This window comes from Thamnophis sirtalis, unplaced genomic scaffold (assembly GCF_051295495.1).
Source record: "Thamnophis sirtalis isolate CommonGarterSnake01/CBP01778 unplaced genomic scaffold, rThaSir2_p1.2 scaffold_7, whole genome shotgun sequence".
Classification (NCBI taxonomy): Eukaryota; Metazoa; Chordata; class Lepidosauria; order Squamata; family Natricidae; genus Thamnophis; species Thamnophis sirtalis.
In genome coordinates, this window is record NW_028261387.1 from 42,744,644 (window position 1) to 42,760,450 (window position 15,807).

The 15,807-nt window shown below is 40.9% G+C and overlaps 1 protein-coding gene across 5 annotated transcripts in view; it reads right to left on the minus strand.

The window, feature by feature from the left end:
• The window catches only part of SZT2 (SZT2 subunit of KICSTOR complex), a 99,897-nt gene that overhangs the window by 40,371 nt on the left and 43,719 nt on the right, over window positions 1-15,807 (minus strand). For 4 of the 5 annotated variants that reach the window (XM_087719827.1, XM_087719828.1, XM_087719826.1 and 1 more), the window contains 18 exons: window positions 14,597-14,750; window positions 14,406-14,498; window positions 14,185-14,266; window positions 12,490-12,768; window positions 12,151-12,286; window positions 11,950-12,066; window positions 11,795-11,858; window positions 11,412-11,597; window positions 9,419-9,685; window positions 9,093-9,282; window positions 7,891-7,968; window positions 7,560-7,698; window positions 6,886-6,991; window positions 5,708-5,831; window positions 4,565-4,717; window positions 4,042-4,144; window positions 3,759-3,873; window positions 2,030-2,141 (listed from right to left, as the gene is read on the minus strand). In XM_087719827.1, the coding sequence (XP_087575953.1) occupies window positions 2,030-2,141; window positions 3,759-3,873; window positions 4,042-4,144; window positions 4,565-4,717; window positions 5,708-5,831; window positions 6,886-6,991; window positions 7,560-7,698; window positions 7,891-7,968; window positions 9,093-9,282; window positions 9,419-9,685; window positions 11,412-11,597; window positions 11,795-11,858; window positions 11,950-12,066; window positions 12,151-12,286; window positions 12,490-12,768; window positions 14,185-14,266; window positions 14,406-14,498; window positions 14,597-14,750 (2,498 nt within the window). The remainder of the gene's footprint in view (window positions 1-2,029; window positions 2,142-3,758; window positions 3,874-4,041; window positions 4,145-4,564; window positions 4,718-5,707; window positions 5,832-6,885; window positions 6,992-7,559; window positions 7,699-7,890; window positions 7,969-9,092; window positions 9,283-9,418; window positions 9,686-11,411; window positions 11,598-11,794; window positions 11,859-11,949; window positions 12,067-12,150; window positions 12,287-12,489; window positions 12,769-14,184; window positions 14,267-14,405; window positions 14,499-14,596; window positions 14,751-15,807) is intronic. The other variant, XM_087719829.1, reaches the window with a different exon arrangement.

Genomic DNA, 15,807 nt, shown 5'->3' on the forward strand with positions numbered 1-15,807 from the left:
TCAGCGGCAGCTCTCAGCCTACGGCGGCAGCGTCACGCAGGCTGTGGAAGGAGGGGGAGGAGGAGGGAACCAAAGAGAGGCTTTTGCCGAGTCTGCGCCCCACAGCCAGGACCGTCCTTGCACCTCAAGCCGCGTTTCTTCCTGCAAAGCCCTTCTGGCATCAAGCGGAACTCTCGGGTTGCCCGAAGGGCTTTGCAGGAAGAAACGCGGCTTGAGGCGCAAGGACGGTCCTGGCTGTGGGGCGCAGACCCGGTAAAAGCCTCTCTTTGGTTCCCTTCTCCTCCTCCTCCTCCTTCCACAGCCTGCGTGACGCTTCCGCCATAGGCTGAGAGCTGCCGCTGCCGCTGCTGCACAACTGAGGGAGGGAGAGCGAAAGCAGAGGTAGCCTCAAATTTAATTTAAATTCTTTAAAATAATTTTTGAATTTCTCCTCACCAAACCTTTAAGACTGAAAGTTTTTCCTAACATGAACTTGAGCTAATATACTTAATATGAGAAAGGTGCAGCAATTAACACTGCTTTTTAAAAAGAACAATATTTCTCAATTGTTTATCTGTATGAAGTCTGCCTATCTTAAGTTCCTACTATACAAAAGGTGTTACCTTCTAAGGCAACCAGTATACAATACATTAGTGGCCAATGTTACATTGCTCCTAATGACAAAATTAGAGCTGTGTTAAGCCTATGAAAAAAATCCCAAATGAATAAAATCATTATTAAGACCCAATGAAAAAATTACAAAAATTATGCATAAACTTTCATGTTCCCCAAATTTCCAATCCAAAACTTAACCCAGATTCTTCAGACATAGATTTGTAATTCAGAGTCAGACTCGATTATTAGAATGAATGCATTAATCAGGGGTGAATAATGTTGGTGAAATCTCATCTAACCTTCCATAATAATAACATACATACACAAATAGCTGACAGCCACATCTCTGAAACACTATTAAATCTGAACTAAATGTTTATCTAGAACTCAAATAAATAGCTGCTTTTTGGTTTTATTTTTTTAAATATTTATCAGTCTCTCTTTTATTCCATACTTCTGGTTGAAAGACTATTCTATGTCATGCTAAACAAATGCATGTTCTAGTGGCGGTGGGGGCTCGTTGGCATCTTCAGCAGCAGCCCTGCCTCCTGTGAAAAAAACTGAAGATGGAGCAGATCCACGCAGATGACGTTGCTGCAACATGACTGGAGGAGGAATTCTGGGAGTTGAAGTCAGCAAGGCTTAAAGCTGTCAGGTTTGAAGACCCCTGGGTTTTTTTTTCCTAAAGGGTTAGGGGTGCAAAGGTCTTGTAACTTGATAGCTTTAAGACTTGCGTGCTTCAATGCCAGAGTTTCTGAGCCAACATTTTGGTTGCTAAGCAGGACCGTTGTTAAGTGATACTGATATTATATAGCACTTTTAATTAAGCGGGTACCTTGAATAAACATAACTTTGAGTTTCAAATAACACTGATTTCGTTGTTGTCTTAGGTGACATCTGTGAAAAAAATTCAGGTGCACAGGCATGAAAATGTGCCGCTCAAACACTATACTTTTCCGCTCACACTGAAAAAAAATTAGAGGGAACATTGTCCGTTACATGGCGCTAGAGATTTGAACCCCTAAACTGCCGACCTTTCTGATCAACAAGTTTGGCATCTTAGCCACTGAGCTTCTATACTACCCATCTATTAATCTATTTAGGATACTGTTTTTTTGAGATCTGCCCTGCCATTCCTCTGCTTTTTCACCTGCTGTTGCTATGTTAATTGTAATTCCAGACCAAATAGTTGCATATATGACTGTGTCTTGTGACATGATCCCAAAAGTGCCTTTATAGGACGGCTAGAGGAAAAGTTGGAACAAAGAAGCTACAATAGAGATATACACAAAAAGTGAAAAAAATAAGGAGAAATATAAAAGAATGTAACTTCTATATTTGTGTCTTTTATTCTGTCGCAACAGCAGCATCTCCACAGGCATCTCCTTCGCTCCACCTTATCCATTACCAGATTAGAAGTGTGTGCCCAGCCTACCTGCTGGTGCCACTCCATGAACCACTAGTTGGATGTGTCTATCAATTTGGCTCACAGGACGAGCTGAATCCACACTGCGGCAAGAGGCTGTTCCCAAGGATGAGTGAGAGCCCTATCAAAGAAAAGCAACATTACAGTGCCTGTGTGGGAACAGAGCAAAGCTCCCACTGTAAACCTTCAATATAGAGGCAGTCGTTGACCTACAACTATTTGGCCACCAACTATTCCAAGTTAAGATGGCGTTCAATGAATGGTGGTTATAACCAGTCCTCAGAGGTACAACTAGACGCCAAGGGCACCGCTTTCAAGAGATTGCCATTTGTGAACTTCTCTGCCAGCTTTCCCAGAAAGTCAGTTGGAAAGCTGGCAGGGAAGGTCACAGGTCTCTCCCACCTGTGCACCCTTCTATAGCCATTCTGTGGTTGTACTGTGCTGGCCACTTGCACACCCTCACACACCCTCCCAAACCTGCATGGTGTTGTTTTGCACACTCTCACCAACTTCCACGGTGGTGCCTCTTGTGCAATCCCTTACATCCCTGTTCGCCCACCCGTATTTTTCACATAACTCCTCACACCTTGTGCAACCTCCCTGACCTGTAAGATGCCTCTTGCACACACCCTTGCACCCTTACTGACCTTCCCCTGCACCCTTGTGCCATTCCCCTGGTACAACCTTCCCACCCCACCTTGTGCTCTCCCCCATCTGGTAGCAGTCATCTACCTGCCAGCAGGATTGCTACTGACTTTGGCTATGAGAAGTTGCCTTGCCTAACAACCATGCAGGCTTTATATTTGGATAACAACAGCAATAGTTGTTAGGAATATAATCTAACGGTTGGGTAGGCAATATATAAATCGTGTAACAATGCTATACCTGTTTCTTTAAATCATACTGTAAAATGTGATTGTTTGTTGTTTTCCTCAATCGGCCATAAGAGAGAGCCAGAATGACTGTTAGCTCTCTGTTTGTGAGATGCTGGGCTGATCTGATCTGATCTGAGTGTTTTTGGAAGCTGGAAGTGCCGTGAGCTATTGTAAGTTTTGCAACTGTTACCAAACTTTGTGTACCGGACTGTTTGTATGATAATGGACTATGTTATTTGGATTATCCCTTAACTGAAAGACATTGATGACTGACTTATCCGTGTATGACTTGGACTGTTTGATGGACTCTGATACCTCTATTTCCATGAAAGTAAAAGCCTATTTAAACTGCAATGTCTCTGTATGCTGATTTGTGTGTTCTCCAACACAACTCTCACAATGCTTCTCTGAACGCACTCGCTCTCCCAATGGCGAGCTTACCTAACTATAGGGATTATTGTCACGAAGCAAGAGGATTGCAAATTACAACGGTATTTCTTAGAAAGAGAGATTCGGGTCCCAATTACCCTGTTTCCCTGAAAATAAGACCTCTCCAGATAATAAGCCTAATCGGGCTTTTGAATGCATGCGCTAAAGTAAGCCCTTCCTCAAAAATAAGCCCTCCCCAAAAATATTGCAAGACAGCAGCAGCCATGAGATGACCACACTCGCTGCCTCCTGCGCCTCAAAAATAATAAGACCTCCCCGAAAATAAGGCCAGGCGCTTATTTCGAGGGTCAAAAGGAAATAAGACTCTGTCTTGTTTTTGGGGAAACATGGTACCATCATAAGTCAAGGACTACCTGTTCTCTCTCTTAGCACCAAGGACACCCAGGTTCCATGTTAATGTAACAGATACTTACACTCAAGTCTTCGGTGTAAATGGGCTCCTGGCTGCGTGAAAGTGCCAGTGAACGGCACACAAGACTCTGGATTTCATTTTCCCCAGCCTTCCCACCAGAAGTTGTTTCGGAGAGCCTGTGTTAGAATGACAAAAGGGAAAAAAGTGTGTTGTAATGAACGAAAAACATTCTGAGAGGCAAAAGCCAGGCAGCACCCAAGTCAGTAATACGCTATGGTTCAAGCAGGCTCCTCTGAACTTTGAGAACAATGTGGTAGGCATGTCCAAGGACGTACTGAACTTACCGTAAATAAAAAACAGACTTGGTTGCACGTTCCTGGTAAACAAACATATTTTTCCTATTCACAACTGAGAAGGCATTGAGTACAGAGCGCAGGGCTTGGATGGCTGCAGGAGAGAGAGCGAGAAGCGCAAGTTTATGAAGAGGCAGATTTAGTTTAATGCCCAATTTTCAGAAGCCAACACACCAGTCTTTCAGCCCACTCATTAAATCTAACTGCATAATTACCAATCTCCTAGATGTGTCTAAATATTTGAAAACTGTCTTAATTTGATATTATTACTAGGCATTAAGCAATATGTGAAAAAATATCAGATTCTAGAATAGTTCTGATTAAGGTATTAGTGTCAGAGAATATTTGGACAAAAATCTTCCCTAGAGAATGTTTCAAATACATGCCAACTACATCTACAATATTTAGCAGATATAGTTTTTAAAACAGAAGTTATTTCTTAAAAAGTAATACTTTAACACATCTCTTTTAATTACTGTGGAAGTACAACCTCATCTTTCTTTCAAATACCTACCACGTGCCACACCCATATTGGGACCCATCTTGAGCCTTGAATGCACATGGATGGTGGTACTCCAGACTGCATCACAGGCAAAATGTCCAGGTATGAACTGCATAGTGGCTGCAAGATAGTCACGGGGCTGGTAGCTTTCCTCTCCAGGATAATCTGAACAGGGAGTGGGGGGAGAGATTATTCCACACATTTGCTCTCCCCCACTTTTCAACAGATAGCCCAAAAATCAAGCACAAATATTTTTCTATACATACGCCCAACCCGATCGAAACTCAAACATACAATAGATACTGTTAGCTTTGTACAAAAGTATGGAAATATATAACCAGTAATGGGTAAATGGAAACAAGCAAGGAGATTTTCAACTCAAGATACTGCCATAAATCTTACAGAATAAAAGAGGGGGTGGGGACTTATGCTCTTCTGTTATTGATGAGAAGTCTGTTGATGTAATTAACTAGAATACTGGTAGAATATAGGTAATACGAGCCGTGGTGGCACAGTGGTTGGAGTGCAGTACCACAGGCTACTTCTGCTGATCACTAGCTGCCAGCAGTTTGGAAGATTGAATCTCACTGGCTTGAGGTTGACTCAGCCTTCCATCCTTCCGAGGAGGGTAAAATGAGGACCCAAACTGATGGGGGCCATATGCTGACTCTCTAAACCGCTTAGAGAGGGCTGTAAAGCACATATGTGAAGCGGTATATGTCTAAGTGCTATTGCTATTGCTAATCTAGCTTAATAATCATAATGGGGACCACCAAATCTGTCACTAAGCTCAAATGCAAGACATCATGTAGCCAGAACAGTTACAACCTCACTTCCGCTGTGGTTGTTAAACTAATCACCTGCAATAATTGAATCAGCTGTCACATGATCACAACTTCCAATGTGGCTTCTTTATTGAGTCAGCTTGTTGGAAGCCAGCTGTAAACGGTGCAAATGGCAAATGTGACACTGAGATACTGTGATGATCATAAATGTCTGTTGGTTTCAAAGGGCCAGAATCTCAATCAGGTGACTGCTGCAAGGGTTGTTAAGAAGGAAGACTCCTCATAAAAGCTTCTTTTTCAGCACTGTTATAACTCTGAATGGTTGTTAAACAGGCGAGTCATTAAGCAAGAATCATCTTTAAGCTCCTACCATCATGCCCAATGCGCTGCCGATAGATATAAGGTGTTTCACTTTTCCAGATATCCTCCTCACTCTCAGCGACCAACAGAGAATTACAAATGTGGCTATCATGCAGATCTTGTAGCAGCAACCGCTTTAAGAGAAGAGGGCAGGAAGCATTAATTTAATTGTTTCCTCACATCAGGAACAGTGTCTGGCTCCCCCTGGTGTTGTTTGTTAAAAACTGCTCAAAGAAGTAGGAGTTTGTTAAAAAAAAAATTTGTAAAGTTTTCTTTAAGTTGAATTCAATTTTTGGTGACTCTACAGACACATCCATGCAGCTTCCTTGGTAAGAATATAAAAGTAGTTTGCACTGTCTTCTTCTGCAATGTATTTTTTTAACCTTTCCATCTGTTCTATATTTATTTATTTTATTTATAAAGCTGCCCATTTTATACACGACTCTATTTACCATAAAATACATAAAACACGTGAAATAAAAAATAAAAATAAAATGCATAGTAGCTGGGCATCATCCAACTAAGTACCACATAGCCAAAAGATCGACTCTACATGCTCAGGGCCCCGGGCTCAGGCCAAACCTATATTCAGGTAGAGTCCATTGGAGAGGACTGGACCCATAAATAACCTGGTCAAAAGTCACAAAGGGACTTAAAGTGACAACTAACATCTCGAATGACACCTGGAGGCCCACAGGAAGCCAATGCACTCATGGACCAGTATTGTCACATGCACTAAGTAACTCGTGTCAGTAACTGTCCATGCCAGTACATTCTGCACTAGGTGAAGTGTCTTCAGCTCCATATAAATTGCATTGGAACAGTCCAATCTTGAGATCACAAGGGCATAAGTGACTATGAGCAGTCCCCCATCAATCCAGGAGTATGTACAACAGATGTACAATCTAAGTACACAGTGTCAATAGGATCATTCCCCCAATGGGATTTGTTCTTGCAGAATCTATCTATGCTGAATTCCCTTTCCTCTACCTGAGAAAAAGCATTAAGGTGGTTGGCCTACAATTTCTCCATTTGGTTAGTTTCTAACTGATTTGTGGGACATTTTTTTATAGAAGCTTGTAGTTGCACTTTCTTACTCACAAGAAAGCACTATTCCTCCAGGAAACTATGGGATAGCTTGTTATCATTTAAGGAGAAGGCTTTATAGCTTGAATGTGCCCTACTTACCTGATTAACAACACGGCAAATCTCTCCAACCTTCTTTATCATTGTCCGGTGAAGTTGTATGCATTCCCCTTCTTCATCCTGTGTTGCTTTTACTGCATTGTAGCTGCTAAAGAGAGTAAAAAGAGAAGCCTCAGAATTTGACTCATGAGGAAACTTCCATTTCCAAGCATAAAGTGCTCTTATCTTCCACTTTGGTGTCCTCTAAATGCGCTAGATTAGTGTTTCTCAACTTTCAGAGCTTTCAGAAGTTCTGAACTTCAACTCCTAGAATTCCCCAGTCAGCAGAACTCCACTAAAGTATACTACTTAATTTTCCAACCCAGTAGAATTATAGGAATTGCAGTCTATCCAATTTATTATATAGTTGGTACAGATTGGGCAATACACACACAAAGTTTGGGCAACACCCTCACACATCACTTTCTTGCATTACATCACTGAATGAATATGTTAAATGTAAAAGAAGGATGAGAGGAAAGCAGCACACTGCTTATATTATAATTGATGTTGGATATGAAATTCACAGCCAATAAGAGCTGTAGCTCCTCTTCTCTTTCCCAATTTGAGCTCCCAAATTGCACATTCATAGATCATCCAAGTCCATGTCAGAAAAATCATTCAGAGGAATCACTTTCTCATCTCTGCTTAGGGAGCCAGGAGAATCAGGATTTTACCGCGTATGGGAATAAACTTCAACCCGATCCTGGTGGATCTTGATGATTAGCCAGAAGTCGGGTATCAGAGGGCACCTGGATTCTAGGTCACTCATCACTGCCTCCTCGCCGTCAGAATCACTGCTACCTCCATCATATCCTGGGAAATGAAAATGTATCCTGCTATCTGTGAAAGATTCAGTCAATTCATCCTAAAAATATCAGCAGATTCCTGGGGAGTCCAATGGTTCTATCATAGTTCACATCAATGGTGATGTCAGGAAATCCTAGATGGATATTTCCCCAGTTCTCCAAAACTGACTTTTCCCAAACATGCAACCCATCTACTCACCAAGAAGATCAGAATCCATGCTTCCCTGGCTTGACACCAAACTTTGCACTTGACTAAGCTGTTGCTTCCTATAACAACCTGTAAAGAAAGTGTCAGATGCCCTTAGGAGACTTCTCCCAAGGTGAAAGATTCCTCAGGTCTCTGAGGAGAAACTTTGGCTTAAGCATCAAAATTGACTATCTGACATCTCAAGCATCAGAACTGAGCCTGAAAAGAAAAGGATACAAGGCAGCATACTAAAAGTACACAAAGTTTTTTTTTTAAATCCTGACTGCTGCACAGATTGTGTGATTTCAGAAAGTAAGCCAGAGTCACTTCATACCAAAATTGAAATGCAAGATATGCAGTAGCTTTCTAGAACTGCAGTCTCATGAGCTCAATGGTACTAAAATGATTTTGATTATAAAGAAAAATCAAAAGCATTTTCACAGACACCTACTGAGGATCACAACGTTTGGTGTAACAGAGCTAAGGAAAAGATGATGACCTGAACATGGAGCTTTTATCAGTGTGAAGTGCTACATTTTTGTTCAAAGAGTTCCAGTAAGCAATATAAAATACTAGGGAGAAATGCAGAAATGCAACAGCAAATGAATAAAAGACATAAAGATGCTAGATCCTCCCTCTTACACACACAAAAGTAGATTTGATTTGAAAACTGAATTTCAGTGTATAAAATTTAAAAACAGTTCAAACAAGTAAAAAGCCTTCCAGATCTGTAATGTTTATTGTCATTCACAAAGCAGTACATCAAGAATAAAGCCAACCGATAAAGATTTACTATATTTTAAAATCAAAGTAACCCCAAAATAACATTGATTATAATTAGTTCTATTGAAAAAGAGCCAATCTGGCCTAGTGGTTAAGGCACCAAGCTAGAAAGCAGGAGACCATGAGTTCAAGTCCTGCCTTAGCCACGAAAGTCAACTGGGTGACTTTGGGCTGGTCACCTTCTCTCAGCCCAACCCACCTCACAGGGCGGTTGTTGTGAAGAAAATAGGAGGAAGGTGTGTTGGATAAGTAAAAATATTATTATTTGTTAAAATAATAAAGGTAGGTAGAAATAAATGAAATAAGTAAAAGAGCAGCACAAAAAGCTGCAAGAGTTCAGTACCATGCCTATTTCAAAAGACTACATTTCATTTTGAAATAAAAAGCTCAGGAAGTCATTTTATATTTCATAATTGTGACTTGTTTCTCACCTTCCTTGCTGGGGATCACAGATGCTGTTAGATTTGGTACAGATGGTGTAGCTAACAGAGATTGCTCAATGCTCCACTTGTCTGAAAAGGAAGCCTGAGGTTGTACCGGCATCAAAGTAGTTTCCTCACCTCGACAACCCTGTTCCAAAATACTGGTCTGCTGATCCACCGATGTTAATTGGTCTGACACCTGCATCATAGAAAAGATGCAGAGCGAAGTTCTACTGATAAAATAATCCAGGACGTTTCCTCAACAGTCACCCTTATCAATCCCATATCAATGACCATTACATCTCTCATCTGTTTCAATCATGGTTAACACTTACCTCAACAGGTACTTGGTTACTTATGCCCAGACATTCTCCAGTCTTGTTTTCATTTGTTGACCATGCCCAGAGACTTTGAGCTTCATCAGGGGGAGTAGAACAGGGTAGGGAGCTGCTGTCACACCTGCCTCCTGTCATAGTGCTCTCAAGTGTAACAGAAGGGCTGGGTCCACTTACTGAGGCATGTAGGCGACTGACGGATGCATAGTAGAAATCAGTCCCCTCAGGATTGAGGACGTAACCAGGCAAGGGCATTTTCTGGAACTCCTAGAAGTATCCAAACAAAGAAGAGAGAGCCGAAAGGGAATCTACTTTGTAGGCCTAAGCCAAGTGAAGGAAGGGCATAGTTATGTGGATGGTTGGGAAGTCAGTTTTGTCAAAATGCTGGTACCCTGTGACTACTGAGGTTATGGCACAAATAGCAAAATGTCTGGGAATATATTGAGGGAAGTGAGGAGTCAGTTCCAGGGATCCAGGCAGTTTTCTAGGGCTCATTATGGAAGAAAGTGGTGCGGGCAATTTTGAAAGTGTTTGTGGTAAGTTCCAGATCTTTTCTAGTTGTGTCCATATTCACTAAAGTGACTCTGGGCAGCTAACAAAACCTTGGCAAAACAGGATTTGTACAGTGCATTCAGGAACTGTTACAACTGCAGTGTTGTCTCTTGATAGAGAACCACTACCCTTGAGAGAGCAGGGTACAATTGTCCCCTCTGAACTTATGGCAGATGGAGATTTTCATTCAGCTGCTTGGTATGACAGTGGTAATCATAAAGTAAAGGACCTTAATAAAAGTCGCTTGTGTTTTCAGTATTACTTGTTTATCCTACAATAATGTATTCCATATGAGGCTGTTTCTGAAGACAATTCAAAAACTGCAACTAATTCAGAAGATTAGCTCTTGGTAATTGCCATTCGTTATCATATACGGGGCAACGAGAGTACTAGATTGTTGGTTCAGGGCTTGCATTGGCTTGTTGGTATAATTAAAAGAGCTGATTTTAAACTATATGCTACTTGCAGGATTATCTTCTCCAGACAAGAGTCAACCTGCCAGACTCATATATCCCAGGAGAAACTGACAGTCACTCCTCACTTCTCTGGAGTAAGGCAGCAGGGAGTTTAAATTTTCATGTGCAGCTTTTCAGTGGATACGCTGCTTTGGAAGAGCATTCTTCTGGAAATCCATGCTCCATTTTGTTGGTTCTTTTAAGTTAATAAAACATATCTATTTTACAGATTCTTTCAATGAAGTAGTGCCATCAGGGTTTTAAAAATTTATTGAAGATAAGTTGATTCATTTTTTATTTATTATTTTATTTATGTTTTTGTTTTATTTTTATTACTCAGTAATTTTAATTTAGCTCCGGGATGTTTCATTGTATTATTTATTATAGTTGCAATATGTACTGTTGAATTTTTTTTTTTATTGTGAAATGACAACCATGGTCTGGTTTAACATCCAAGGCAGAGATGTACAACTTTTCCAGACCAAAGGTTGCATTTAAAATTTGGCACTCAAATGCCTACTTCAAAAATAAGCAGAGCTGGGATAAAGAAATAAATAAGACCTAAAGTCCCTAAATTTGACTTAATTCAATTGATAATTAATTAAAATAAAATACTCCTGTCTGCCATGTATTTCATCTTTATTCTCTTCTGTTGTATACACGTGATTACTTTCCTGAACACGTGCAACTATTATGCATGCCTGGGAAAAGGAAAGGTTTCTCCTAGCAGCAGTCACCAGGCAGACAGAAGGAACTGCAAGTGGATTCAAATGCCCCTTTTTGCTTCAGATCTGGATACTGTGCACCATTTACTGGTGAACATTTTGGAGGTTTCTTGGGATCATAGCTCAGGCTTTTAGGGACTATGTGCAATCACAGAGCCTTAGGAATGTCCAATTATTATTTAGAGATTGTGGACTATAAAAAAATCACACAAAATCTATCCAAAAAACTATAAAAAGGCAAAGGGATAGAATCCTGCTTACCTCACGAAACCTTTCCAGAGAATTCTCAGGTCCAAATACAAATTGCAGAGGGACCACCTCACAATGGCAGCTTGGGCGGCCCTGGGAATTGTAGATGTGAGAAGCTGCTTGACTCAAAATGCTAGCAGTCACAGGCTGTGAGTAACGCAATGCTGACACAATCTCGTCATCCAGGAGCCAACGGATCTGAGAAAGGAGAGAGGAAAGTCCAGATCATGGAATGGAATACTCGCTGTTTCTGTCTGTTTCTAGCAACTGCATTCCTACCAAGAATGGTTCATAGCCAGGCCATGCTCTGGTACAGAAGAGCAGAGGAAGGCAGAGGAACAAGGATAGTGCCCAAAGTTTCTAGCTGCCCCAATCCCAGGGGCAGATAGACTCACTTCTGTCATTGTGGCTTCAACAGCTTGCCTGTGCACTGCAGGAAGGTTGGAGAGCACTGGATGCCTTGAAAATAAGATGGGAATGCACATTTTGAATCTAAGAGTCTCCAATTCATACATCCCGGCACAGACATTTGATAGAAAAAAATTAATACCAATCAGTGGAGGATGATGGCATTCTGTCCAAGGTGTGCATAAGCTCATCATCTGAACGGAAAGAAGAGGGCTGTCCTGGGGAACGGGTGAAGGAGACGCTGCTCTCAGAGGTGTATCTGTGGAAAGAGAGGAAATAATGTCTGAGCTTTTTCTTCCAGGTTTCAAAACTCCCCAGCCCTTTGATAATCATGAGTCCCCACCTATTGTGATGTAAATCGTTCACCATTTCGATCTCCAGAGGGACAGTCAGGACAAAAATATCCAGGGTCACACAAAGGTCAGAAAGGTCAATTGTGTGAAGTGCCTTAGAGCTTTCAAGGCCGCCCAGCACATCTCCTATAGAAAGCAGCAGATATTACTCACAGAGACCCCTCTTTATGCTTCTTTGCCAAATGCTCAGGGAGAGGTTGGAGCTCAGTCATAGGACTCCATCAATCCACATTTCCTTTGGGAGTTTCTATCTGGCCATACGCAATGTCTCCCATACTAGCGTTCCATCATTCCCACCCCAAACCTTCATCTTGTTCATTTAAATTCACCTAGGCAGGTGGGCAGCGAGCGAACAGGCATGGAACAGTGCTGGCTGCGTAGCTTTACGGAACAGGTCAAGTGCATAAAGAGGGGAGGCATGTCTTGCTCCAGCAGTTCCTGTTCTGCCAGGGAGTCTCCCAGGACACTGAAGGAGTCATCATCCTGGTTAACAGTGTTGGAGTCTGACAAGGAGCCGGCTTCTAAAAATTCTTGGTCCAAGCGCTCCCGATATTCTACCTCCAGTTCTGGGTCACTCTCAGTGCCAATGACATAGCTGGATGTGTTCCCTATTTAAAAAGAAATCATTGATCAATTTCAAAAGAAGTTGTCAAAATACCAAAAGGGATTTCTTCTATAAAACTGGATCAGTCCTCTTTTAAAAGTGTAGCTTAAATGGATTAAATAAATAGTTATCATTTAGGTAAATTGGCTTTGGATAAAAAGGATAGCACTAACAGCCACATGCCAAAGTACACAATGGTAATTTATAACAAATATATAAAGTTGTACGTGAATATGAACTAAAATCATTACAGTGATTGATTAAATAATGGTCCAGCAGTGTCTGTATGGTTGGCCAATCAGTGAATGGCATGTAATTCTGTTACAACGGAGATTAAGATGCTGTTTGCATTTGTAGAGGTTGTATTTCCCAGTGTAATACAGTACAGTTGGCCATATAGGCTAAGATTTGTTTCCCCTCTGCAAAACTATCCTCTCTGTACTATTTTGCCCACTTCATATTACATTGGCTCAAGCACAACTTTTAGTTTTCTTATAAACTTGGAGGTATGTGGCCAGATGTGTACAGGACTCTTTATGGAGAGCATGTGTCCTAGAAAATCAGTTATGACTGACATTTGCTCTCTGGACTCATCAAAAGCACCTCTGCAAGTCTATGGATACAAACAAATAATTGCTTCAGAGTAACAGGAGTTATCTTACCTGAGCTCCAACCTTTAAGATAAGGGCAGGGAATGTGTTGCTCCCTAGGTGCTGTCATTGACCATAAGCCATATTCAGCACAGCCAATAGCAGAGAATGATGAGCTGTGCAATTCAATCTGCAAGGCTACAGATTCTCACTATTAATATAAGATTATGTTAGACAATGTTTCTGCTATAGGCTTTCAAGATAATTTAGGTGAGTTAAATGAACTAGGAATCTTCCTTTCAGAAACAAATTAGTCTAGGAAAACTGAAACACACAGCTATCTTGACTGACCATATTGTGGCCAAGAGCAAGAAATATAAGTGGGGAGACAAAGAAAACAGGCAGGCAGGGAACGGTAGTCCTACTGGCTCTCTGCCTTCACTCTTCCAAAGCACTGCTAGGCTCCTTCTCTCTGCAGCTAATTTGCTTACCCAAACAAAAATATGATTTAGCAATGCTGGATAGTCATTCTTTTGCAGAAAATTTCATTCAATCAAGGGAGTGATGGGAAAACCCCATATTTAGTTTTAGTTGTTTAATTTAGATTCCATCTCTTTTCTGTTAACTTTTCCAGTTTTTTCCCATAATGACCACATTGTGATGTAACTTGGGCTGAGAGTAGTAAACGGTGCAAAATGAGCTTCTGGGCGGCCCTTGCCCTAATTCACATTTCCACGACTGCAGTATTCTTGAATAAATTATCAAAGCGCACCAAGCACACCATCTCCAGCTCCAAATCTCACATCAGTAAGTACAGAAAAGTTTATTACCTTCATCAGTTGCCAGATCATTTTCTGAACTTTCCACCTCTTCACTGCCTTTTCGGTCTTGGTGGTCCCGTGAAACCTCCTCCTAAATTTTTTTTTAAAAAATTATGTCCATGTAACATATCCAAGGATTTTGTGCTGAATTCTTCTTTCAAGTTCAAGTCCTTTCACAGGGTTCTCTCAGAATAGGGGATGATGACAAAGCTATAAACGTATGTTCCTACCTCTTTTTTAGTGGAAGGCGGGCAATAGAAATAGTAATGGGGGTTGGATGGCACTGGCTTAAAATATAAGCTGCTAATTTCCAAGAATTTCTCCTGGGTGGAAAAGAAAAAAGCAATAAAGGTAGCAATCTCAACTTTTAAAAAAGCTTTAAAATATTACCTAACTCAAAATGAACCAGCCTCCTGCTTACCTGAATGATCCCTTGTAAATCAGGTTGCACTTGGCAAGGTTGCTTGCTGTCTAGTAGCGAGAGAGGGAATTCTGAGTCACAGCTCTGGTGGGGCTCTTGGGAAGGACAGGCAGAGCCATGGGAATCTGCTTCACTGAAATCCTCTGTTTCAGCACTATGGCAGGGTTCAGAAGAACAAACCCGGTCACCAGCATGTTTATGTACCCCTTCTCAAGAACCATTCCCCCAGCATAATTTTTCTTAGAAGTTAGACATAACAGTATACCCACAGAGGCTTACAAGATTGCTTTAAGGGAAACAATTTTTCCCTGGGGGAACTGGAGGGGACTGGAGGCTAAAACATTTGAAGAACGGTTGCAGGAACTGGGGATGTCTAGTTTAATGAAAAAAAGGACTAGGGGACACATGATATCAGTGTTCCAATATCTCAGGGATTGCCACAAAGAAGAGGGAGTCAAACTATTCTCCAAAGCACCTGAGGGCAGAACAAGAAGCAATGGGTGGAAACTAGCCAAGGAGAGAAGCAACTTAGGACTAAGGAGAAATTTCCTCACAGAACAATTAGAACAACTTGCCTCCAGAAGTTGTGAATGCTCCAACACTGGAGTTTTTAAGATGTTGGATAACCATTTGTCTGAAAAGGTATAGGGTTTCCTGTCTAGGCAGGAAATTGGACTAGAAGACCTCCAAGATCTTCCAACTCTGTTATTCTATTCTATTCTAATTTTGCTGGAAGAGGCACTTATGCTTTAATTACTTCCTGGTTAGATTTTGACAATATTTTCTACATTGGGTTGCCGTTCAATACAATGTGGAAGCTCTAATTGGTCCAGAATGCAGCAGTGTGGGTAGTAATGGCAATTACAGCTGTACAGTGCTATTATTCTGAAATAATAGTAGCAGTATGCAAATGCTGCTATTTTTATAAACAGTATAAAAATACCCACAGATTTTTATTTTATTTTTACTTCTTTCCTATTCAGACAAAGCCATTTTTCTTCACATATGTTTTCAAGAATCCTTAATTGACAGTTTATCTTTCTCTCTACAGAAATGTTTTATTTTTTTCTATTCCTCATTAATTTGTTGTAATTTTCAGTATTTTAATGGTTTCATGATCTATTTGTAATAATTCTCTAACCCAGAACTTGCTTGTAGTACTTAGGAAACTGTAATCTTAACTGTAGCCCTGAAAATATCATTTATTATGT